Raw genomic sequence first — 26,655 nt, 5'->3', positions numbered from 1 at the left:
ATCTCTATACCATAATGTAGCACCAGAGTAGGACTTAATTGGAGATATCTGTGCCTACTTCCAGGAAAGGCCTTTGGTTTGCCATTATATCATACTAGTGAAGCTGAGGATTGTTACTCGGCACATATCAAAGTTCCCAATATAATTTTTCTAAGTAGGAGAAGAATTTTCCTTAGCAAGCTTGGTCATTCACTTGAATCTTCCCTCCTCCCTCTGTTTCTGACCTTTACTGAATATTATTGATTAGATAGTTTCCTTAGAAGTTCCAGATTTTACAATTCCTAATATTCATACATTGTTTTCACTAAGAAAGACTTAGCTTCAAGAAAATCTCTAGCTTATAACTATCAACTTATAACTTATTAAATTTAAGAAGTAACATTTGGATAGTAGTATGGAAAGAGAAGATGTTCATTCCTTATGTAACCTTGGAGGGAGTATTTCTTCACTTCTTAACATTTGGGATTCTTTATTTGTAAGGAATGTGAAATGGGAGATGGTGCTGGCGAACTAGATGATTTCCAAAGTTCTTCCAGCTCTTTTTCTATGATCTTATAACACATAATCAAGTTCTTTTTCTTCTTCTTTTTTGGAAGGAATTGGGATTAAGTGACTTGTCCATGGTCACACAGCTAAGAAGTTTTAAAGTAGAATTTGAACTTGGGTCCTCCTGACTCCAGAGTCAGTGCTCTATCCATTATGCCATCTGGCTGCCCCAGATAACCTAGTTTTAAATAAAGAAATACACGGTGATTTCTCAACATTCATTCCTCAGAAGCTTTGAAAGCCCATAGAATTATGTCATTTCAAAGACAGAACTGGAATAGGTCTGAGGAGTCTTGTTCTTGTCTTAGAAGATCTGTATAGTTGAGTGTACATAATATAAAGAACGCATCTTTATGTAGTGGTAAAAATGTATATTGCCTTCATCACAACCGCCTTGTGGGACTGAGACTCAGAGAATTTAAATTACTTGCCCTTGGTCACATCTGTGAACTGGAGGCTGGATGTTATAGAGTGACTTCACATTTGACTTCTTTTAGCTAGATTGTCTTTCAGATTCTGTTATTCTGGAACTAGACTAAAACATAATTGGGAAGAATTAAGAATTGCCATGGCTTTTTTTTTTTTTTTTTTTTTTAAGAGAAATCTTCCTTTACCTGTGATTGGGAAACAACTTAGATGAAAAAAGATGCCCCCATCAAATCTTTTAAGACTCTAAAGCAAACAAGCAGCCCCTAGCACATCCTGGACCCCTCTGGGGTTACAGAATGCAGGACAGAACCCTTCCTATGTATTAAATTTTAAAGGTGTTCATACTATTTTCTGAGGAGTGTGGTATATGTGTCCACCTCCCTTCTCCTACCCACCAAGAGCATGTCCACTGGCTAATTTTCTGTTTTTATGCCTTAATAAAAATGAAACTCTTCTCTAGTTTTTAGTAACATTTATATTCTTTAGCCTCTTCTCTCAGAGCTATCTGAAATAGACCAGTATATTGCAGAAAATTTAAGTATTAAACCTGCTGTATAATTATTAGATTAAAAAATAAAAATACAAATAAATTAATTTTTCAGTGGGTCTTGAAAATATAAGATCATTGGGTTAATCTTCATTAACTCTTTGCAGATACTAGGGAATTTTAATGAGTGACCAAAAGACCAATTTGTTAAATGGTATGCTAGTGACCAGAAGGAGTTAATGTAGCCTTTGGAATTGCAGATCATACTCCCAAGATAGAGTTGACATGCTGAAAGAATTTGCTCTATTTGTGTTTTAACTTTTTCTTAGATGTTTTTCTGGTCTTCTTGGAAAGCTGAAATCTCCCTATTCTCTCTTCCTCCTTTTGCTCTCTAAAAAGTGGACAGAATTAATTACTATATGATTATATTGGAGGGGAGGGAAGAAGAAAAATATTAAATGAATAGATGTTTTAATAAACATATAACCTTAAGAGTCTTCAAATTCATATTTGAAATTTGAAGCAGGAGCTTTATCCAATAATGTATGCATTTTTCACTGATATCCTTGGGAATACATATTATAATAGAAAACAAATTAAAAATTTAAAGCAAAAATATTAAACAATCAAACAAAGTGGCAATGGAAATCAACCTTAGCATTTTCCCAAGACTCCAAAATAGCTATATGCTGATAAATCTCTTGCAAATCATTCTTAATTTGCTAATGTATTTTGTTGAATAAAAAGAAAGCAAAAAGGAAAATGAGTCCTCTTAAATTTAATAGCATTCTTTTTTCTCTAAAATAATCTTTAAAAAGTTTTTGTATGCATTTTCCTGAAGAAACACTTTTCACATGTGGTCTCCATGCTTGATATTATTACAGTTGCGTGTCAGATACCTATCAAAGGAAAAAAATTGCTCTCTTATTTCTGAGCTATGGAATATTAGTCAAGATATACTGGAATTTGTGCCTTCCCAAATAATCAGAAAAGGAGAGCACTGAGTGAATAATCCTCACTTAAAGAGAACAAAATATCTATGTAGATATTAGGGTGCTGCTTAGTGTGATTTGGAATCATTAGAAATGAAGTCACTTTCCTCATCTCCAATCCCCAATTTGATATAAATTCCACTGAATTTTTCTAACATTTAATTTTCTTACCATTTAAATGGTAAGTAAGAATTTGGCTTAGTTTTAAGCCAAGATACTGTTTATTATAGCAACTCTTTATTCAGGTCTTTTGGTTACTAAGTTTTGCAACCAGAAATACTGAACTGACATCAGAGGGATTTGATTTTGTCATGGATGTACAGCATGGTCCATGGTAAAGAAGTGATCCAGAAGCTCAATCTCTGCTGCTCAGATAAAATGAGGGATGATATAGCACCCAAATAAGAAACTAAAGACCCCTACACACCCTTATGCAAAGGTAAAAGAGTGGAACTCATTCATTTACTCTGCACATCTGAAGATATCTCATGAAAAATCGCCCAGCCGTCTTCACAATCTATAGCTCCCAAACTGGGAAGGCACAAGATAGAGCAATTACTATTACCTTGGGGAAATGCATGGACAAATCAGCTAGAATTTTTTGCCTTCAGATCTTGTTTTTTTTCAAAGTAGGGCAAAAAAGAAGCCCCAGATATATTCCAATGGTTTTTATTTTATGTGTGTAAGCATGCAGGGAACTGTGAAATGCCATTTATTATTAAATAATTTATTCTATTGCCCAATTCAATACATTGGATTTGCTTTTGTGTGCACTCAGCTGTTAAGGGCCTGGAATAGTCTCTGAGGTTTCATTTTAGGTATGAACTTAAAAATATAATATATTTTTGGCAAGTGAGATCTTTTCAGTCTTTCTGAAAGTACTTTAGGCTTGCGAATTATAATGTGAGGCAATTGTTTGTAGAAGGTATAGAGAGCAGCATGGAATGAGTCCCTAATACTGACTGAAGGGAATAACTAGGCTTATCACAGTATCAGCACACAGGGGGATGCCATTAGCCAGCTGGACATCCCTTCTACTGCCCAGCAAGGAAGTAGGAGACGGGGTCAGAGGCCAACTGGCTGTTTACTCAATCAGTAAATAAGTAATTATTCAGCTCATGAAACATATTACTCTAAATCCTACCTGTGATTCACAAAGCTGCATTACAAACCACTTGATACCTAAGATGGACCCTTTACCAGACCATACAACAGCAGTTCAGGTGCTTTCAGAGGCCATAGGCCACTTCCCTGATGAATCACAAGAGGCAACAGTAATTACCATAATATAGAGAGAAATAACTGCCAAGAAGAAAACTTCCTCTCCTGTTTTTGAAATCAATGCCTTTGAGCTCCAAATGCTGTCTCCAGCAGAGATGTTAAGTTTCAACAACTAGGTGACTAAACTTCCATACTCTTTTCTGGCCTGAACCAGAAGCTGGGGCAGGGAAGGGTCAAATTTTCCTCTTCTACTGTCATTTGATTGTTGATTTGTTGACCGCAAAAAAACAAAAACAAAAAAACAAACCCCTTACACATGTCCCTTTCTTTTCAGAGAAAATCCCACCAGTCAGAAACCATGTATTTTCTTTTGATAGAAGAATCTCATACTCCCTTATATATATTTTCATAACAAATAGGAAGACATGAGGTCAGATATAGAATTTAGATTAATACAATACTGACTGAAATATAAATACATCATGACCAAAAAGGTAGAGATGTGTGTATCTGATGACAGATCTCTAGATATATAGATATACATAACTTTATATATATATATATTTCCAGTCATCGTAGCCTTCTATGCTTGAAATACTCACCCTCCTCATCTTCCTTGGATTCTCTTTCATGTCCTAACTAAAACAACAAATCTTTTCCCAGTTCCTCTTAACTGAAGTCCCTTCCCTCTCAATTATTTTCTATTTGTCTTATGTATTCCTTGTTTGTACATTATTGTTTGTTTGTTTCCCCCTTTCTCTGTACCCTCAGCATTTGAGCAGCGTCCATTTATGGGTCTGATTGTGGGACTGCTCAGTGTGGAAGCTGTAATTGGCTCCATTTTCTACCTGGACTGGTTTGGCCCTCCTTAGGCAGCCTGGTGACCTCCCACTCCTAGAAGCTTATCACATTAGTGCCTGACTTAGTGTGGGCACATAATGGGCCTTGTCTTGCTACATCTCTGAATTTCTGAGCTTAAGTGATTCACCAACCTCACAGTCTCCAGCAGCAGGGATTACAGGGCGAGACCAGCACTGCTGGGTTTTTTGTTTCAAAAAACTTGACTATCTCCAAGGGCGATCTGCAGTTTCTTTGGGGTGACTGGAGAGATACTTTGTTTTCTTTTGGGTGAATTTTCTTACCAATTGTGGCTTTCACTGTTCTTTCTCCCTAATCTGCAGCATAGATTAGTGCATTTGATAGATGTTTATAGAGCATGTGTTGCTTATAGCAATACACTATGCTATAGAAGATGCCAAGATGAAATAAGGCACAGTTCTTGTCTTTATGTAGCCCACAATCTAGTTTTCTTACATCTTACATCTCAATCTAGAGCTAAGAAATTTCCAAAGCCAACTGTTCACACTTCACAAATGTGGAAACTGAGACCGAGGAAAGTTCAGTGCCCAAGGTTATACAGACAGCTACATCACACTTACTTTAATGTTTGGGCCAAGTGTTTAGGAAGACAGATGTAATGTCTATGTTTCTTTTGTCTTCCAAAATTATGTCCTTAGTGACCATGTGGAATATAGAGGCTGCCAGGTTAATTCAGCTCAAACCATGAGCTGTGATACAGAGAAAAGAGGGCTCACTATATAATCAGAAATACAGGATTTGAATCTCATTAATTAATCATTAATATTAATCGTATAATTCTAGACACATCATGCCCCTTTCCTGGCCTTTAGTTTCTTCACTAGTAAAATAGTAACATTGATATTTGTACCATCTTCCTCACAAGGTTGACCTGGGGGGCAACTGCTTTGTAAACTAAAAAAGAATTTCATAAATGCAAATTAGTACCAATAGCTTCAAGCTTTATAACCGAGATGATAATAATAATAATGACTCACATTTATTATAGTGCTTTAAGATATGCAAAGCACTTTACAAAGATTATTTTATTTTATCATCACAACAATCCTGGGTAGATAACCAATCTCCATTTTGTAGACTTGCCCAGGGTCATGTGCCTAGTAAGTGTCTGAAGCTGGATTTGAACTTGGTACTCTACCTGCTATGCCATCAAGCTACCCTGATAATGATTAGCTGATAGCAAAATGAAGTTTATATATTAAAAGTAGGTAAGATGTTTTAAGATATATATATATATATATATATATATATATATATATAAGTTTGGCTTTTGAATTTTAGCCTGAGTACAGAGACTCTTTTATCTTTTCTAAGCTGGATGTGCAAATTCATACCAAATATAACCTTCTCTCATATTACTTCCCTTCAGCCAGTCTATGTTCTAGTCAAACTGGTCTACTCTTGGTCTCTTAATCACTTCTTGTTCTTTCTTTCCTCCTTGAATCTGTTCATACTGTGCCTTCTTATTGGAATGGATGTTTGACCCTTGAGCCTCTCTTTTGGGCAAACCCCCTGTTAAAGGGGACTTTCACTCTGATGCTGACTCCTATATGAAAAATCTCATGAATCATCATCCCTCTTCCATAATTTCTTTGTATCATAGTTCTTTGCTTCCTCCATTAGATTATATACTTACTGAAAGCAGACTTTGAGTTAGTTATATTTCTGTTTCCAGGATAGATAGGTACTTAATTTATTTGTTGAATTTAACTGAACAAAAAAAGATGTAACTATGACCCCTCATTCCCAAGTCCTCAGTTCACCAAGATTGGCTTCAATATTCCAGGCTGACCCAAACAATTACATCTGGTTTTTGGACTCACTGGGCCACTACCTAGAGTTTACTGTGAAAGAATTTTAGAACATACAGCATGTTGTCATGAGAGAAAAATACCATGAAATTATGTGAATGGATAAGCATTCGTTCCATGGGTAAGGATAATTGTACATCTAATGCACTCCTAGTTTTGTTTTCTTAGAAAACCTGTCTTCTTGTCAAACCTCTTCTAATTCCCTCTTCAACTTTCCTGAATCTCCAAGTAGCTTTGGCAGATATGAAGAAAACATGCAGGGATGCACAAATGTGAAATGAAATATTACTGATGTGCACTAATATTCTGGTAGTGTGCCCATTGTAAAAAAAAATTGCCAACCTACAGAAGACTACAAAAACCTTAAATCTGGTGGGAATTTGGATCCCTCTTCTGCCTGTATCTGGGGAGTAGTTCTTCCTGTTGTTATTTGTGTATGAGGATCTAATGTGTAGCCCAGAACCCCCTGGGGTCATGTCTCTGATAAGTAGATGTATGGGCTGCAGGGTAGATGCAGGGGCTCGGAGTTCCTCCAACTTCAATCTCAATCAAAAGTAGACTGACATGAACATGCCGTTATCTCAGAACCCAGATGCTGGCTTTGGAGTCATGGCCTGACATTCACTTCATTCTCCCTTTATTATGTGCACTGACTTTTGAATGTCTTTTTAAAGGTCTTGACCCTTTAAAGTACCAGTGACACTTGGGTGTTCTATAGTCCAAAAGCATGAATGGACATAAAAGAAAAAAGGATCATTTGTTACTCTGACATGACAGTTTGGAACATCTCCGATCAAATCCTCTACATATGCTGTTTGTTTCTTTTCTCTTTTCTAATCATCTTAAGTTTTTATCACATCTAAATGTTTAGATTTGTACAATTTTGTGTGCACGTGTGCTCCAGATTCTGTTCTTGATTTCTAGAGGCAAAACATTACAAACACTGCTTCTTAGAGCACCTTGTTTTAACTTAGTTCTTCAGACCTTTAGATTAAACCAGAGTCCCCAAAATACTGATCTATACAGATATGAATTTAGTGGGAGTAGTTTTGGATAAGGTATTGAGTTGTGATTTCTGGAATAGTATTTAATCATTATAAAATAAAATTTAGTAAATACATTTAAATTTTAAATTCAGTAAGTTTGCATCAGGAAAAGTGATGGTGATGAGTTTTTATTAAATTTTTTTAAACCTGTTAGATCTGTTTATTTGTAAGTGTTACTTGCTCATTTTCATTTTATTACTTTGCTGTTTTGCTTATTCTTGGACATGCCTGAGGTGCAGTGGAGTTGAAGATCAAATAATTTGAGTTTTAGTTTTGGTTTTCATTTACTGGCTTAACCTTTGGTCCTCAGTTTTCTCATCTATGAAACAGATAATGGGCTTTTCCCTCCCTCCTAGGCTAGTGCTTTGCAAACTATCATTTACTCTAGACCTACAAGTAATTTATAGGGTGATACAAAGAAGGAGGCCCTGACTTTAGAGGAAGAGACTATGTTTTTGAATACTAGCTGGGTTTTTCCACTATCTTTATGAAATCGGGCAGATGACTTCTAATGTCTCTCTGAGCTCCTCCGATTATATTTTATTATTGTTCTTTTACCTTTTAAAACAACGACAACAACAACAAAACCTAACTGAATACTGCCCCCTTTCTTTGATATCTTCTAATATTTAAAATTTCATTGCAGCTAGAGAACAAACCCATTTATTTTGTTGCAAAGTACTGGTTTCATAGCAATACAATTCAATAAGCATTTATTAAGTTCTTACTATATGCCAGATTCCATATGAAGGACTGGGGATACAAAGGCATAAAAACAAAACACGTTTGTCATCAAAGAGCTGTCATTTTATAAGACATTACCCTATTAACAAAGATACATCTGGATGTCGCCCAGAGAGAAGGATTTGGCTCTTTGGTTGTATTACCAATTTAATTCAGTATTTCTGTTCTGATTTAAACAAAACCAGCATTTCATCCATACCACCATCATTCCCTGAATATCTAGTAATCAGAGCAGCTCTCCTACCCAGGTTCATCTGATTGGAACACATTTTTCTATACTTTTTTTTCCCCCCTCTTTGGCATTAGAACCTGCTATGACTTTGAAAACCTGTGCAAAGGAAGTACCTTCCATTAACTTCCAATTTTTTCCCCACCTATTGCGATCCTAAAATGAATAAAGGGAATGTTAAGAACGGAATTTTAATGTCATTCTGCTGAAAAAGATTTATCCCTTTTAGAAAATCTTGCTGCGGGGTCACATTAATTTTATTAAAATGGAACTTGCTCTGAAAGGAGAAGCACAATTCAAGTTATAAGGCTGATTCTACTTTACACATTCTAGAAAAAGTGATATGCAACCCAAAGCTGCATTTCTGTATTAAAGCACATTACCACCAACTTTCATTACAATTTCAGACCTATGATCCTTTGGAAAATATTTTTGTCTCAGCCTATAATATGAAGTCAGAGTTAGGAATCTTTACATTTAATTCGAAGCCTATTCTATCTCTGCCAATATGCTATTTGTGTGTATTTAATTATCCAGTGTGACCCCTGCAAAGTTATTCAAATAAGCAATCAGTCTACTTGATTTTATGTGCATATTCATTGCAAAGCTCTAGGGTCTTAAAACAGACCCTAGTTAATTTCACTGAGGTTTTTCACTGACTTTAAGGGAATTTACTCTTTAAATAGTCAGACTGGATGTGCTACTGGTTACTCTTTTCTCCAGGTATTCTGCATAACTTTTTAGCTGGAGCAGTTATACTCAGATGCTTTCTAGGCTGCATAACAAATGCTTATTGAATTGAATTTAAAACCAAGTCCACTGTGTTTTACAACCCTTAGGGTTTTTTATGAGAGCTTTTCTGTTGCCACCCAAAACTACCCTGTAATTACTTTGTGTATATGTGTGAGTATACATGATAGAATATAATCTCCTTGAGGACATGGACTGTTTAATTTTTATCTTTGTATCTACAGTTGCTTTGGCATACAAGTAGAAAGGTACTTATTAAATGTTTTGTTAATTGATTGATTCCCAATTTGCTCTTGGTTATAAAAGTCATATTTCTCTCCAACATGCACTTTGTCATATACATGTATGCATTGTCTGGAACTATGATTTTGTTCAGATGAGGAATTCACAGAGAGGAAACTCCCTTCACCAATATGCAGCCTGGCAACTGATTTGAAATTAAAGAGTTGCTTAACCTCATAGATAAGTGATTTGCTCATTGATAACAAATAAGTGAAGATAAAGGGCTTTTAAGGATTTTTACATGATTAAAAACATATAGAGGTGATTGATCAGAATTCTTTGAAGATGTTTTTACAGCTCTTCTTGTGACAGCTGCAAGCTATGGTTACCAGCACTGCTATGTTTTAATCAAATGCATAAATGCAAATGTGTGCTGTGTCCAAGCTCAAAGCAAGGTTTATCCATTGTGTGGTTTTTTTTTGGGGGGGGGGGAGGATTGGTTTTGCCACATTTTTTGTTTGAAGATTGCTATATGAAATAAAATCTCAATACCTTAAATTTTAAAAACGATTTCTTAATTTTTGTACTTACTCAAAAAAGGTAGTCCAACCAGTCTCGTCACTCTTGGTGGCCAGAAGACCACTGTTGCCATGGTAAGTAAATAAAACTAGCTCCAGTCCCTGAGCAGTCATGCTTTTCAAACATCCATTGGTCCCTATGGTCAACCATATGACTTGGTTATCAGGGGATACCACCCTTACTGGCATCCTGTTGGGATCTCGCCTGATTCTGAGAGTATTGCCATTGCTATCTGTCACTGCAGTGATATCGTTATCATTGCTGTAGCTAAAATTGTACAGGTAATCACCAGTGACGAGGCTCATGGTATACTGGTGAGTACCATTGATGTCAAAAATGTAAAGCTCTTGATCAGTTGGAGAGGCCACTTCATAAAAATTCATAGAATTCAGTAAAGGTTTGTTCTTTGACACAGCCCGGATCCGGATGTTCCCGAGATCCGCGATGTACAGCGTGCCATCTGGAGATGCGGCCAAGGAGGAAGGAGCATTGAGCTTGGCGTCCTTGGCGTAGCCGTCCCCACTCTGATAGCAGTCACAGTTGGCATCGTTTTTACAGTCGCATTCCGAGGGTATTCCAGCAACTAATGAGATTTCTCCATCTGTTGTGACCTGTCTTATTCGGTTAATCTTCTTTTCGTCCGTTTCTGTGATGTACAGGACCCCACTGTAGGATACGGCTATGGCTGTAGCTGATTCCAAGGTTGTCTGAACTGCATGTTTTCCTACAGAGTATTCCACCCCGGGGACTTGACAGTGCATTGGTCGCCCAGCAGCAATGCGGACCTGACGGTTTTCAGTGATCTGTAAAACTACGTTATTATCCAGGACATAAATGGAGTTATCCATAGGGTTAATAGCCAAGTCAGTAGGCCATTCCAGACGCACCTTAATAAAAAAAAAAAAAAAGAAAAAAAAAAAAGAAATTGTTTGGTTAGCCCGTTACTTTGCTGCTGTTAATTTACTGGCATTAGATGAAATTAGACCATTCAGTGAAATTAACCTCCATTTGATGAACTCCTTTAAAATTGCTTTTTCAATAGCCACAGTAAAATCAGCGTAAAGGTCTCATGTGAAGACAGATGGAGGAAATAACATTTTACTTAAAAATACACCTCATAGAAAGATGTATTAGAGCTATACACAAACAGAAAATTAGCTTATACGTAGTGAATCAGTGGCTAATGGTGGGATATGAGCACATATATTCTTGGTTTGCATCCTGATAGCAGTTAATAAGCACTAAATCCCAGTACTTTCGAGGTTATGAATACATTAGTGTTCTATTGTGTTTTCAATCAGGGCAATACTAGAGCTCCCAATTCTAAATAAAAGTCCAGTGGGACTAATACTAGTGGGTTTTCCATACTACTTGAGAACCTAAGTCATTCACTATAACAGATTAAGAGACTTAAGCAATTTGGTTCATTTTAAAGAATATCTTCAGGCTGCTACTCTACTGGAATTTTATTACAAATGCTCTATCATTTCTTACTAATATTGTAGTTCTGCACTATACTGAGTTTATCATGAACATGACTGTGAAAGAGGGAAGTTTTTTTTTAAACTCATTTCCTAAGGACATTTAAATATAATCTCTTGGAAGAAGTTTGTCCTGAAAACTGCCACATGCAGCAAATACAACTGAATTCTGCTGAATTCTATTTATTTGGTAAAGCAAGCTATACTTAAGACAGAACATTACCATTTAAGTTTCATTTTTTAATTACCTGGCTGATGTGCATGCTGGTATCACATGTTAAAGGCCTGGCTGAAGTTAGATCATTAGAACCCAGAAGAGTTGATATTATACCATTTTGATCTACTTTTCTGATCATGGTTCCATCAACAAAGTAGATTAATCCATTCTTATCAATGGCCATCCCTGTGTCCAAGAGAAGTAAATATTATGGGATTAAAAAAAATCCTCACAAACAAACCAATTACTTTTGATTACATAATAATCAAAAAGTATTCAATATCTTACTGATGATGAATTATACAAATCACTCATGATTAGCAGGTATGTTTATAGAACTCAGATATATTTAGAAGAGTTCCATATTATTATTTATATCACAAATAATGCAGAATGTGCTAAAGAGAGACATAAATATGTGAGCTACCTTCAGCTAGCTGTAAATTAGCAGCTCAAGCCTTATCTCTTTTTTGCTTGGACCGGTGATTTCAGCAGGGCTAAGGAACAATTGGTGAGGAAATGCCCTCTTCCAATGTATTTTTGTCAAATGTTCCATAACTTCTAATTTAGAGCAATAGTCCAATCTTGTTCCTTTGCCAATCTGGGCATAGCCTATGATCTTCCTCTCAAAATAAGATTGTTAAATACATAAAACAAGGTGCATAGGATGATAGAGAAAACCAGTTATACTGAAATGTAGCTATTTTGTATAAATAAAAAAAAACAACAAAAGCTGAAAAACAAGTTTACAGATCTCAGGTTAAGAGTAAATTGCCCAGAACTCTGGGGAAATGACTTGACCAGGGTCACATATCTAGTAAGTTATTTGTCAGGGGTTGGGATTTGAACCTATATCTTGACTCTGAGATATGTCTGCTACAACTGAGGATTATCATATGTTCCAAGTATAAAATGGTATCGTCACAATTTTGTGTGTGCCAAGAAATTGTAGAAATGGGTTAAATTCCCCTATAATAAACTTTTTTTGTATCATATTCATTCTAACAAAAACACAATCAAGTTCAAGCTAGTGCTTTATTGACCTTTTGAGGATAAAATCTGCTACTATGAATAATTCACTACAACAAACATTTTCCCCCTAGTCCTTATCCATACAATAGTCACTTGCTATAATGAAATACTATATTAAATGGCAAAGAGCAAATCATGTCTAGGATGATTGATAGAAAGTTTATCCTGCAGGCTGTTAGCCCCTGTCACCTCCAGAAATCCCACATGCCAAGTGTTTTCTTCATGATACACAAAGAAAAAGTCGAACAGTTCATAACTGGATGAGTGCTAATAGGGCTGCTTTGGGGAGATTTTTTAAGCATACCAGAATTCATCAGTTACAAAGATGACTTCAATACAGTGAGGAATTTGGACACCTCCTTGAAGTTCCCTTTAACAGGATTTCAGAGTATTTGCTTTATTCTTTGGATAGCTAAAAAAATGGCATGAAATCAGAGAGATCAAGAACTCAATATTTACTGTAAAATCCACTTAGGCTTCTATCAGTTTCATGCTAAATGGCTTTTAAAAGGACTAGATTTGAAAACCACCTTCTCTCAACACAGCTTTGGGCAAAAGGTCAGACTCGGCATTTAAGACAATCAAGCAATAACTGGATTTCCTTCCCTTTTCTATATTAAAAAAAGTTGTCCAACATAATGCTTTCTTTACCTTTGGGACTCATGAGGGTGGCCTCCACAGCCTTGCCTCCATCTCCACATCTTGCTTCATCAAATGGGAGGCATTGTTCTCCTGTTCCAGCAACCACTTCAGCATTTTTAGTGAGGTCTTTTGCACCAGTAAGGGACTTAGGGCGATAAATTCTGCGGGTATTTGTGTCAGAAACATACAAATCTCCTGTTACTGGATCCGTTGCAAGGTAGTATCTGTGAGCTGGATTGCTGCTGCAAAAGGGGATCACATATTTAAACATGATAAGTGGTTCATTCTGAAAACAGAACAATTGTTTAAAATTCTAAAACTCTGGCTAGAAGCTAGCAAAAACTGGAAAGAGAGTAGAATGTTTCAGAGCAATATAGAAACTCTTGTCAAGCTTAATGCTACTTTTATTAAACGCTTTAAATAGGCAAGCCGGTTGATATTTTTAGCCCTCTATTTCCTTATCCATAAAATGGGGGAGGGGGTTGGACTGAATGATCTGTAAGCTCCCTTTCAACTTGAAATCCCAATATTCCATGATCCATTTAACAGGTCAGTAACATGCATCTTTTTTGTAATTACCCCCTTCTCCCTTTTTTTAATGATACATAAGACAAAGAATTTTTGCAGCTGAGCCCAGAATCACTCTGATGCCCCTATAGCTATACCGCCAGCGTCTGTATACCTTTGTAAACTCTCTCTAGAAAGGCATAACAGGCTACTACTGCAGCAGTGCCTCGTCACGGGGAATTACCCTCTTCTCTCCTATGACAGGAGAAACAATGTAGCATCATGCCCTCCTTGGCTGTTATATCATAATCCAGAAACAGAACCCACTGCAGTTACAATTTTTGACCTGATTTATAGTGTTAAGAGCCGAAATGAGGTCATTGAATAGCAGGAAGCAATCTCAGCTGGCCGCCTAATGCCCAGAGTCTGAATGCCGTATCGGGCAGTTTCATTTCTGATGTTTGCAAATTGAACTCTAAAGTCGATCTGAGAATCTTGGTGAGATACAAACATCTGTTCACATAATGTAGTTCCTCACATTTTGTAAATATAAAAAGTGCTAATGTAACACATAGGATGAACTGCTACTTGCAAAGACTAACGTGAACAAGTTTTAAACAGATTATGACATATAGTTGGGATGTATTTTTTTAGATAGATTCTCTTTATAAATATCAAATGTTCAGAGTACAAAGAGTGAATATAATTTAAGATCTCATTAAAAATGTAGGTATCCATCATATTAATTCATGTTTTATCGAATTTGTTGTTTAATAGCATATATGAAAGTCACATGAAGGTTGGCATTTTATCCCATATATTAACATCTAAAACATGTAATAGAAAATTAGCTGTATGATAATAGCTAGCATTTATATAGCACTTTAAGGCTTGCAAAGTGCTTTTACACATATTATCTCATTTTTTCCTAGCTATTTGATTTGGTGTAATTATTATCATGGTATAATGGTTTTCTCATCATTTTTTAAAGAGAAAGTAATATTTCCCCTGATGTTGTTTCTACTTAAAAGCAACAATGTCTATAATTATTTTAGCCCTAAAGCAGTAGGTCAGAGTTTATCCCTGGGCTTCTTCAACTGGCAGAGGGAAGGGCAGGAAGAAATTCAAAATTATAGGGAGGTTCTACCAGGACTTTGGAGACTAGAGCTCTGCAGTTCAATAGTGGTGTGGAAAAAAATGGTTGCTGCATATAACAATATGTGCTAAACCAGTGGAGAGAACTGGCTGCCTTCCTGAAGATGTTTATAATGCTGAGAACAGAGCAGAGCAGTTCTGAATACTTATGTGGTGAATAGTATAGTAGATAGAAGGTTGGAAGAGGGTGTGTATGGAGAAAAGAGGGAGATATTTGAAAAGGAGGGAAGGAGGTGGGAGAGACAGTGAGATGGGGGAGAGAGAGAAGAGATAGGAGAGAGAGATGGGAGAGAGAAAATAAGGGAGAGAGAGAGAGAGAGAGAGAGAGAGAGAGAGAGAGAGAGAGAGAGAGAGAGAGAGAGAGAGAGAGAGAGAGAAAAGAAAGTACAAGGTACAAGAGAGAAGGAGGAGGAGGTCTGAAGGTCTGAGAAGGAGAAGGTACAGAAACTACAAGTATTTGGTCATGAGTGGTAAGAAACAGTTGTTTTGGAGGAGTCAGAAGGCCTGGGTTCAAATTTTTTCTCTACCACTTATTAACTTCCTTTGGCCATGGTTTCTTAATATGACAAGGAGGGTTGACTAGATGGCCTCTGGTCTATAACTATTCAGTTTTCTAAGTTTCATGACATGATGAAATGACTGATGTGCTATGCTTGGTGCTGTTATGTTTTTCTCTTCAGAAAACTTCAAATGGACCCCAGATATTATGCTTGCTAATATGACAGTTTCTTTATAATTAACTGAGAAGCTATCTTAATATATTACTCTGATGTTTCAAAACAGTTTAATACAGATTTTTAAAAAAAAATCTGATGTGAACAGAACTGGCCTTTTAGGAAGCAGAGAATATGTTTAAGAATTGCAGCCTAATCATATTTTGGGGATTTGGCAACTATTGAATTAGTCTGTTTAGTTTTTTCCATCTCAAGTCTGTGGGACTTGTGCATCTTTTTTACTCTGTAGAGTTATGATTGATTTTGAATATTTTCTATATCTGCCTGTCACTTATATTTAAATGTACTTACATTTCTTCTTTTGTGTGGACTTCAGATTTTTAAGGGCAGAACCCTATCTTATGCTTGATAGCTCTGTATGGAGTACATGCCCATGAGAGAGGTGATGTGATAGAAAAGGTATTATTCAGAGGGCCCAGCCTCCCATACTTATTAGCTTTGTGATCATGGGCAGGTCACTTTAACCTGAGACTCAGTTCCCCTGTCTGCAAAGAAGAGATAATAATAGGTATTTTACTCACCTCACAGGGCACTGTGAGGAACAAATGAAAGGAAGCTTTAAAGTACTTTGTAGACCTTAAAGTATAATTCAAATAAGAAAAGAACTGGGTCCATGATTTCATTTAATAGAGACCTCCTAGGTGAGATTACACCTTCCACTAATGCAGTTTGGTACCTTCAAATTCAATTAAGACTGATTTTTAAAAAGTTATGATGGGGAACAGGGACAACATGTATACATTTGAGAAAGACGTTACTTCTGCTAAGTAATCTTATCTCCATTCTACTGTGAGCAAGGCATTCTTGCCCCAAATCATTAATGCTAAGGTCCTACTGACATTATCAGTAAGATAGTCCTTTGAGCTGAAGAGAATATAAGTTTCTTGTGAGGGATTTTTTCATTCACAGGTATTCACAATGCCTGCCACTTAGCAGTTGCTTCCCAAATACTTAATTGATTTTATGGTGGTAGTAAGGTTAGTGCTGAATTATTCACACCTTTCAAGGACTTCTTCCTCATGAGAACAGGTTTCATTTGGGACTTACCTAGTTAGTTCTATTAATGGCATAGTCCCTCTATGGCACAGACCATCTATGGCTTTCATTAGTTGCAAGACTAACTGACCCATGTGGCAATCTAATACATGGAGAGCAGCACTTTTTCATAAGAGCTTCTGAGGGTACTGCCTACTTTATTATGAGAAGGCCTTATATTATATTTCTCTACATCATATCCTGGAAAGAATGTGGTAATCAATTGTCCTAGGGTTTCTTTTACCATTCTCATGATTTTCCTATCCAAAATGTTATTCCTGAACTACCACTCCCTTGTATGCATCATATTTGCTTTATAGAAAGTGAAATCCATGAGGCCAGACACTATCTTGTTTTTTCTTTTTTATTCTCTTTATTTATTATTTAGGCCTTACATCCACTGGCGTTCACTAAGTACTTATGTTTTCATTCATTCAGAGGCATCTCATTCAGACCCTTTGAAAGCCGAAATTTCATACAAAGACCGAAAATTTCCTCATAAAACATAAGTGATGTGGCAAGACTTTATACATATACCTTTCAAAGTAAAACCTAGATTGTTTATATACCTCTTCTGTTTAGGAAGACCGAATATATAGAGTATTATGTGGCCAGAAGGAGAGGTGGAATAAATAATGTCATCAAAGAAATATATGAACAACAAGAAAGAGATAGACTAGTCATATGATAAAAGTGAAGGATAAGTGAGGAAGTATAGATCAGTGGAGAAAGCCTTGCATTACTAAGTTAACTGTGTGACATTGGGTCACTTAAACTTTTTGGGTCCCAGTTTCCTTCACTTTAAAGTAAAGGGATTGGACTAGATGGCTTTGGAGGTCTCTTCAGATCTGGATCTATATTCTCTGGTCTATGCACCTATGGTGTCAGCTTATTTGTTTCATTAGTATATTAATGATGTCAAGAGAAAGAGAAGACAACCCTCACCATGTTGGGTGGTCCCTCTCTGGCAGTTCTTAACCTGAGAATTTATGGATGGATTTGAGGAGGTCTTTTATGCTTAGATGGGAGAAATTATATACTTTTATTTAAATATAATTGTTTCCTTTGTAATCATATGTATTTTATGCACTTAAAATTATTTTGAGAAGAGGCTCTTAAGTTTCTCTAGACAGCCAAATGAGTAGAACATGACACATACCTAAAAAGGTAAGGACCTCTACTTGATAGTGAAATTAGGGGAGAAAAAATGAACAAGAATTATGCAGAAGGAGCAAGTGAGGGTGAGCTGTGACTGTGGAGGGACTACCCACATTGATGAGATAAAGATGCACCAAAGTGCTGGTGTTACATCATTTGAACAGATGCTGGATGCTCTCCTCTGCACTCTAGAGAGACTCAGATAAAGTTCCCTGAAGCAAAGCCTCATCTCTTATACAATGAAGCTTGTTCTTCAGCTCAAACTTTCCCCACATGAAAACCAAGATTAAAAACTACTGGCATACAAAAATGGCATTTATACATTGGGATAAAAGAATAGTGAAGTTTTGGGAGGTGGTTTCAAGATGACTGTGAAAATTTTAAACTAAAGAGCCATAGAAAGAATCCCAAGATCACACACTCAAAACTGCAAAGAGAGAACATCACATTCATCCATCTCATTTTATATTATGAAGAAACTGAATATGAGAAATGACTTCCTCAGGGTCACATCTGAGGCAGAATTTGTATCTGAATTACATGTCATAGAACTAGAGTTGAAAGAGAGAGGCCAAAGTGGACCTCAGCCTCCATTTATAACTGAGGACACTGACCCTCTGGGAGGATATGACTCTTCCAAGTTGAGATTTGAATCCAGGTCCTCTGTCTAAAAAGCCAGTGTTTTTCCATTGTAGCAGCTCTTTTTAATTCCATGTCTAATGTTTGATCCACTATACCATACTGCCTCCTCCATGCAAAAGAAGATGAGCCTATCATCTAGAGGGAGTGAGGGCTAAGTAATGGCTAGTTTACTTGCTGTACTGGTCTTCTTGGAATATCAAAAAATCTAGAGCGATAGTTCTTCACTTAGGGTCTTTGAAATTGTTTTTTTTTTTAAATTTTGATTATTTTCTTTAAATGTATTTTTTTCTTTGTAATCTGATAATTTTTTATTTTATTAAAAAAACATTATTCAAAAAAGAATAGACCTCCAGAAGGGTCCATGATGCACAAAATCGTTTAAGAACGCCTGCTCTCAAAGAAGGGTCCTGGGGTGGACACCCTATTAAAGGATCTTTTGGAAGACAAGAGTTGCACCAAAGGGATATGGGTGTGTGATCTGAACCATTGCTGATAGTGCCCATATTGAAGAGAAAACAAATGATGCTAAGTATAGTGAGTGAAAACAGGCTCCAGCTGTCAGCTGGGGTGCAGGAGATTTACAAAATAGATGTCTAATGAAAGCCCATGGTTGTTTGCAGAGCCCAACACTCTCATGTGATGGATTGCCTGAGATGGATTGCCATTTTAGAAAAGTTTAATGTAAAATTAAGGTCTTGGCTAATAGGAAAAACCAAAAAAATGGAAGTCAAGTGTAGATCCTGTAGTACATTAACTCATTCCTGACTTGCTTAGATCACAGCAATTATCAAGCCTTCCTTAGTGAAGTTTTATATAGATATAGATAGAATATATAGAAAATAGTTTGATTTGCTAATTTGTTTTGTCATAATATATTTTTTAAATGGGGGAAGGATGATTCCAAAAAATGGACAATGTAAGAAACAGAAATCTTACTCTCTCACTGGATCATCTTTTGCAATTTGCTGGTCCTGCTATATGGCACATTTGGAGATATATTTTCTTCAAAAGCAAAATCACTGAATTTCTAGCAACCAGATCAGTTAATTGGAGTAAATTAGGGAATCTGAACTGTTTTTTAAATAGCAGTTTGAATTGAACATTATTGACTCAATAGGAACTCTGAAGTTAATTCGGTGCAGAAACTGCACCATCTCCAGATTCAGCCTTTTGGTCTGTGAAGGATCGGAGGGATCCCTAAAGCTATTATAAATCTCAATCCTTAACTTATCTGGGATAGGGGGAGGGGGTGGAAGGAGAGGGATCTTTGTTTATGGAGTTTGAATGTTTTTGGCTTGTATAGGGTGTCCCTTGACATCTTGGGATGAGATTTGGGAAAGATGTAGAGATCTGCCAAGCCCTCTAAACTTAATCCCTGCCTTATTTTTCCTTCTTCTCTAGGGACTCAGATCTGCATCTCAGAGTTCAAGCCTACACTGAGTACCTGTTCCCTATCAAACAGCTTTCAATCTTAAAATAGCCTTTTCCTTTACTTGGTCTGGCAGGTTTCCTATCTCCTATTCCTGCATATCTGTTGACAAAATCCTTTCTTTTCTTTCTCCTCACACTCCAATCCATATTTACCTTAATTTACCCCCCTCTGCCCCCATAATCTATCCATTTTTGCCCTCCCATTTCATTTTATTCTTTGCCAACAAACTTTATCAAGGTATTCAGTTCCTGTCTCACAGTAGTCTTCTCCATACCTCCTACTCTCTTAACTTAGAACTTCAGTTTATAAGCACTCTAACCTCACAGCTCATCAATCTTCTTTAACTCCCCCGTCTTAAGGGTAATACTCTCTAACCCACTGTAGCTTTCCTGAATTTTTTATTCCTTCTCTTCACCTCTTTCAATGCAGAAGTGATCCCATCCCTTATTTTCCAAGTAGATTCCTTCTATCATCCCTGTTTTACTCCAGGGCCCAGGTAAACCAAGGGTAAAGAGCAGTTAACAAAGAAGCAAATTTAGGCTTCCTCCCACCATCACTTCTACTATCACACTTACTTTTAATCTCACCCTGTCTTCCCTGTAAACATGTCTGTGTCTCCTCCATTCTCAAAAACCTCTCCCTTGATCCATCCATCTATTGTCCCATATTTTTCTTTCCTTTTGAGATTAGTTCTTGAGAAAGCCATTTATAATTTCTGCCTTTACTTCTCTCTCTCTTCTTAACTCTCTACAATCTGCCTTCCAATCTCATTGAACTGAAACTCCTTTCACTACAGTTACTAAATAATATTTGAATTGCTAGATCTAATGCCTTTTTCTCAATCTTTATCCACAGTGATGACTCTGAAGCCTTTGACACTGCCAGGGACTCTCCTTTTCCTTAACACTCTCTCTAGGTTTTCATGACACTGCTCTCTCCTGCTTCTGCTCCTTGTTGAACACTTCTCAGTCTCCTTTACTGCGTTTTCATCAATGTCACGACCCCTACCTGTAGAGGTGCCCCAGATTTCTATTTTGGGTCCTCTATGCTGATGATTCTCAAATCACTTTTCAAACCTACTCTCTGCTATGGACTCATATCTTCAGCGACTCAGCTGGACATCTCAAACTGGATATTCCACAGTCATGTTAAACTTAACATATCCCAAGCTGAATTAATTATCATTGACTCTATCTTCTTCCGCTTTCTAACTTTCCATGTTTGACACTGCCATGGTCTTCTCAGTTCCCAATTCCTTGTTTTCTCCATATGCAATCTGTTCTCAAATCCAGTTAATTCAGCTTTCACAATATTTTTCATACCCACCTTCTCACCCCTCTTATACTGTTACCACTGGGGTATAGGCCTTCCACCTCATACTGGACTACCTTGCTAGTTGGTCTCCCTGCTACAAGTCTCCCCACTCTATTCTGCACTCCATTCTACTATCATCAAAGTGATATTCTTGGAGGAAGATCTGACCATGTCCTTTCTTACCTTGCCCCATTCCTATCCTATTTAATAAATCCTTAAAATCCTTAATAAATGTGCACTCCATGAGCAAACATAAAATCCTTTTCTGGCACTCCGAGTCCTTCATAAAGTGGTCTTCCATACCTTTCCACTCTTCTTTAATATTGCTCAACTCCACAAATCCTTCATTCCAGATACCAGACTCATTACTATTGCTTCTAAAAGCCATCCAGTCTCACAACTGTGGGACTATCACTCTGTCCCTCAGGTCAGGGATGCCTCTTCTTCTTTACTCTCTTTTCTGGTTGCCCCGCCCTTCTTCAAGTCCCCAATAAATTTTCATCTTCAATAAGAAGTCTCTCCCAGTCCCCTTAAGACTAATTTCTTCCCTCTCTTGATTATGTTTAATTTATTCTGTGTACACCTTCTTTGCATGTTGTCTCATCCAGTAAACTGTGAGGGATCATCTTTTGCCTTTCTTTGTAATCCCAAGTTTTAAAACAGTGTCTGGCACATGTAGTAGCTTCTTAAATATTTGCTGATTGACTCTTGATCTGAACATTATTCATAAGTGTATGATGTAGAGAACTGAAATTCTCTTCTTCCATATAACCTTTCATTTGATCTCTCCTGTTTAACTCCTTTTAGTTTTTGTTTCCTCTACACCTTCCTTTTTTTTTTTTTACAAGTCCTTCATTCCTATTGGTTCTACTTCCTTCTGTCCATAATCTCAATGATACAGTTGACCAGTTCAGCCATACATCTTAGTTCAATCCACATCAACTATATGTTTCTCAGAGTTCTGTCCTGGGCCCTCTTCTCCAGCTAACTCATTTTATTGGTGGGCTATTATTATCTCTAAGCAAGTGATCCCAAACATGTATTACATGCAACACATCTTGTAAGTATCTAAAATGCAACATCTCCAAAATGTAACACTTAGTTCTCTACTGAATTCCCACCTCTTTGCTTCTTTACTTTACTGTTTCTGTTTACTACTTGAGTAAGGCAGGTCTTAATGATTTTGCCTTCACATTATTCTCACCTATATCCCCTTCCCTCCACTTACATGACCTCACCTCCTAGTGTAGGCACTCATCCTCTCCCCTGGACAGGTTATTGCAAGAGCTTCTTAAATGGTCTCCCTACTTCAAGTATCTGTGTTTTCCATTTAATCCTCCAGCTAGGTCAATATTCCCAAAATACAGGTTAGACCACATCTCTTGTCTGATGTGGCTCCCTCTCATGCCTGTGTATGTTCCTCTCTGTTTGGCTTTTACAGCCCTTCATAGTGTGTTTCCAGCCTAGCTTTCCAGGTTTACTGTCTGTTACTCTTCTTTATACACACTTATTCTAGCTAAATTGGTCTTTGTAGTTTCCTATCGTGTCGTTGTCTTTTTCGATATTTGCAACAAATGTTCACCCTACTTGGCCTGTGCATTGCATACAAGGCATTGCATATACAGCTCTTCCTCAGTGAGCTATGCTCTTTTCATTTCCTGATATTCCCCCCTCCGTCAGATATATGTATATACATACCCACCTATTCAGTCTTTTCCCAATGGGTGGTAAATTCATTGAGGGCAAGGATTGCTTATTTCCTCACTGCTTAATGTTTGTTGAATGAGTGAATTAGTAAAAACTGATAAAGTTTATTGAATGGACCAATGAGTACCAACCAGTGAACTATAGAAGGTGCCAGGTTCACGGGCTCCCCTGCATGTGCATGGACACATGCATGTGTTAGTATATACGAATTGTAAAAGTTTACAAATTTAGAGTTAAGTTGACCACATCTCATGTAATCCTTTATGGATTTCTTTTCCTTTATTACCCACTCCTAATCCTCTCATAACCTGCATTTGAGGCATGAAAGGGAGAACAAAGAAATAACCAAGTTCACCAGATGAGACCAATTGATGGGAGGAGGATGAAGATGGGTGAAGGACAGAGCAGATAAATGGAAAGTTTCCTATTTATGAGTAAAGCTGAGGTGAATCAAAACACAATGATGAAGATGACAATGTCATTCTTTGGTGAGATGTGCTGGAGTTTGTACTCTGTTAGCAATAGCCTTCAAGAACCCAGGATAACTTCTCTGTTGCAATGGGCACTGGAGGAATGTTTTGTATATAGCCTTCTCCCCATCTTCAAAACACAATGGCCTGTTAAGAAGCTTAGCATAAGTAAGCTGGTGGTTCAGGGACTAAGCGTTAGTCTCACCAGTGTGGAAGATCACGAGAGGCAGAGGAACTGCACTGCCAACTAGTGAAAACAATTTGAGTTGAGTAGGCATTTATTTCCTGGGTAACGCACCATGGTTCCTAAGTAATCTGTCCATTATCTTTGAGATAATTCTGTCCTCCTAATTATACCCAGGCTACCTGTGAGAAAAATGCACAATGAAACTCATTTTAGCAGAGACTTCATGATCTACTGAGTCTTCTTCATCTCTTCCCCCTCTTCCCCTCTTTATAGATATATCTATTACTTTAAAGTTTGCAAAACATTTTAAATCTGTTAAATCTTTTTAGTTCTCACCACAACTCTGGGAAGTAGGTGTTATTATCCCCATTTTACAGATGAGGTTTAGAGAAATTAAATAACTTGCCCAGGATCACACAGCTATGACATATATTTGAAGCCAGAACAGAAATCAGTTCTTGCTGATTCCAAGTCCAGTGCTCCATCTTTTGTTCCATAGAGCTTTCTTGCAGCCTTTGCACAGTGAGTCTCCCAGCTAGTAAGGGCTCTCCATCCCCATGCTCTTTCAAGAGGCCAGTGAAAAATGTACTGGCTTAAAAATCAGAGGACCTGGTTTTCAATGTTCAGGTGCGATGCTGGCCAAGGCCTCTTCCTTGGGGGCCCAGATTCATCACCTGTCATGTGAAAGACTTGGGCTCCATATCTTCTGGCTCAGAATTTAATATACTTTCTGCCTCAGATGCAATTAAAGCAAGACCATGTGTATGGCACTGCTTCTTTGGATGCACAATGAATTCAACAAGATATTTGTGTGGGCATTTCAGGTGGCTATGACAGGAAGCTGCAGTACAAATGCCTGGGAGACATTTTTTGGCTTAAGATATTTTAGATAGCACTGTCTACTTAGGTCATGCTTGTTTGTAGTACTGGCCATTTTTTCCTTAGTAGAATTTTGGGTTCTCTCTGCTTGCTGTTGCTCATCTCTGTTCTGTCTTCATGAGCTTCCCTAACCAGTTTAGACCACCGGGGTCTGTCACTTCAAAGTTCTATTATCTTCCTCCATAATCTCATCACTTTTATCTTCTGCGATCATCAGACTGATTTAGAGATAAGCCATCTCATCTTATAGATGGGTAATTGAGACCAAAAAACACAAAGTCACTCATATAGAAGTTAAACTCCTATAAGACAATGACACAGTGTGGGTTTTGGAGGGGTAAAGGTGAGGAAGTTATTTAGACTTGGAGTCAGTAAGCTCCAGGATTGAATTCTGCTTCAGACACATGCTAGCTGTGTCACTCTGGGCAAGCCATTCTGGACCTTAGTTTCCAAACCTATAAATTGAAGAGGGCTTAAGCATGAACCTCTAAGATACTTTTCAGTTATAAACCTATGATCTTGTGATTCCAAAAGCAAATGATTTCTTTTGCCTCACGGTATTATTTTAACTCTGTTAATCTCCAATTCTAGGTAAAGTCTACCACCTCCCTTCACTTGTGTCTGGGTTGTCTAGTACTGAAGAAAGTCATCAATGAATAAGTGAATGAATGAAATGACATTTGTTAGATGCTTACTTTGTATAGAGCTTGAAATTGGTTGGTTCTAGTGCAAATTTATGTTATCTAATCTATGTCCTTGGTACTACTCAACAGATCTTTTATTCAACTCTAATCAACTCCTTATGAAATTTCCAAACTTTTTGATTCTCTCTAAGAACCTTAATTTCACCTCTACTCTCTCTCATAGTGTTGCTTTGCTGAGATCAAGTTTAATTTGAAATCCCCCAACTTATATTTTGACACAGAATTTCTCTGGGTAGACACTTATCCTCCTGTTTCAGAAAATAAAATGATCTTTCTCCTTACCAGAGGTACTTACTTCACCTGTATCCTTGATTCCTTTTCTTCTAGTTTCCTTTTGATTTTCATCGTTCCCTTTATATATCTTTAATCTCTTTTTCTCTGCAGATTCTTTCCTTCTGTCTATAAATTTGTCTACATTTTCACTATGGTTTAAAACTGCAGCAAACAAAACAACCAACCATCACCCCTTTTTCAAACTTCCTACCCACTGAAGTTAATCTCTCATTTTCTCATCTTCACTGTTGGAAAAAAAGTAATTTATAACTGTTGCTTTTACTTCCTCTCTGCCATTCTTTATCCACTTGACATCTGGATTCCATTTCCACTACTCAAGTAGGAACTCTTCTTTCAAGAATCACCGGGGACTTCCATTGCTTTTTTACCCACCTTCAGCTTCACATTCTTAGACTTATCTGTAACATTTGAGGCTTTGACCACCTCCTCTTTCTTGGCTTTTCTTCCTCTTCATACCCATTGAAGAAGATATTCTATCTTACTCTCCTTATGCTTTTTAGGTTCATAGAGTTGAAAAGGCCTTTGGAGCTTATCCAATCTGACTCCACCTTTCTGGTTAGAAAACTGAGGTGGAGTGAGATTGACAACTAAGATCACATAGTTAAATTTTTGGGAAAAAGATTAAAATTTAGGGTTCCTGCTATCTTTTTATCACCTCTTTTATGGTAGTCTTATTAACTTCATGCTACCATGGTATAGGTGGGGAAAGGGCACAGAGGTGGGGTCAGGGAGTCTACTTTTTCATCCTGGTTCTGTTACTTATTGATTTTCAATCAATATGATCTTCAGCATGTAGAATCACAGATTTACAACTGGAAAGGACTGAAATGATAATCTAATCCATTGTCAAATCCACATGCCACAGTGTGTGGGCCGGAAAATTCCCAATTGTAATCCAAAAACAGATTCAAATATAATTGGGAAATGTTTAAAAAATAAATAAAAATGACAGGTCAACATGGATAATGATGATTTGTGGTTTTCTAAGTCAATATTCAGGCTGCTGGGATTTGTTTCTATTTGAGTTTAATACCTTTGATCTAATCCAACTTCCTCATTTTGGAGATGAGGAAACTGAGGCTCTGAGATTAAATGGTTTAATAAACTACAAGAATTTCCTCTTACTTGTA

At 37.0% G+C, this 26,655-nt stretch overlaps 1 protein-coding gene across 5 annotated transcripts in view; it reads right to left on the bottom strand.

The window, feature by feature from the left end:
- Positions 1-26,655, bottom strand: part of LOC100924065 (teneurin-3) — a 311,270-nt gene that overhangs the window by 50,385 nt on the left and 234,230 nt on the right. For all 5 annotated transcript variants that reach the window (XM_031943281.1, XM_031943284.1, XM_031943282.1 and 2 more), the window contains 3 exons: positions 13,317-13,549; positions 11,665-11,819; positions 9,948-10,822 (listed from right to left, as the gene is read on the bottom strand). In XM_031943281.1, the coding sequence (XP_031799141.1) occupies positions 9,948-10,822; positions 11,665-11,819; positions 13,317-13,549 (1,263 nt within the window). The remainder of the gene's footprint in view (positions 1-9,947; positions 10,823-11,664; positions 11,820-13,316; positions 13,550-26,655) is intronic.

Source organism: Sarcophilus harrisii, chromosome 6 (assembly GCF_902635505.1).
Source record: "Sarcophilus harrisii chromosome 6, mSarHar1.11, whole genome shotgun sequence".
Lineage (NCBI taxonomy): Eukaryota > Metazoa > Chordata > Mammalia > Dasyuromorphia > Dasyuridae > Sarcophilus > Sarcophilus harrisii.
Note: the sequence above shows the minus strand (reverse complement) of the source record. Positions and strands in the feature narration are given on the sequence as shown.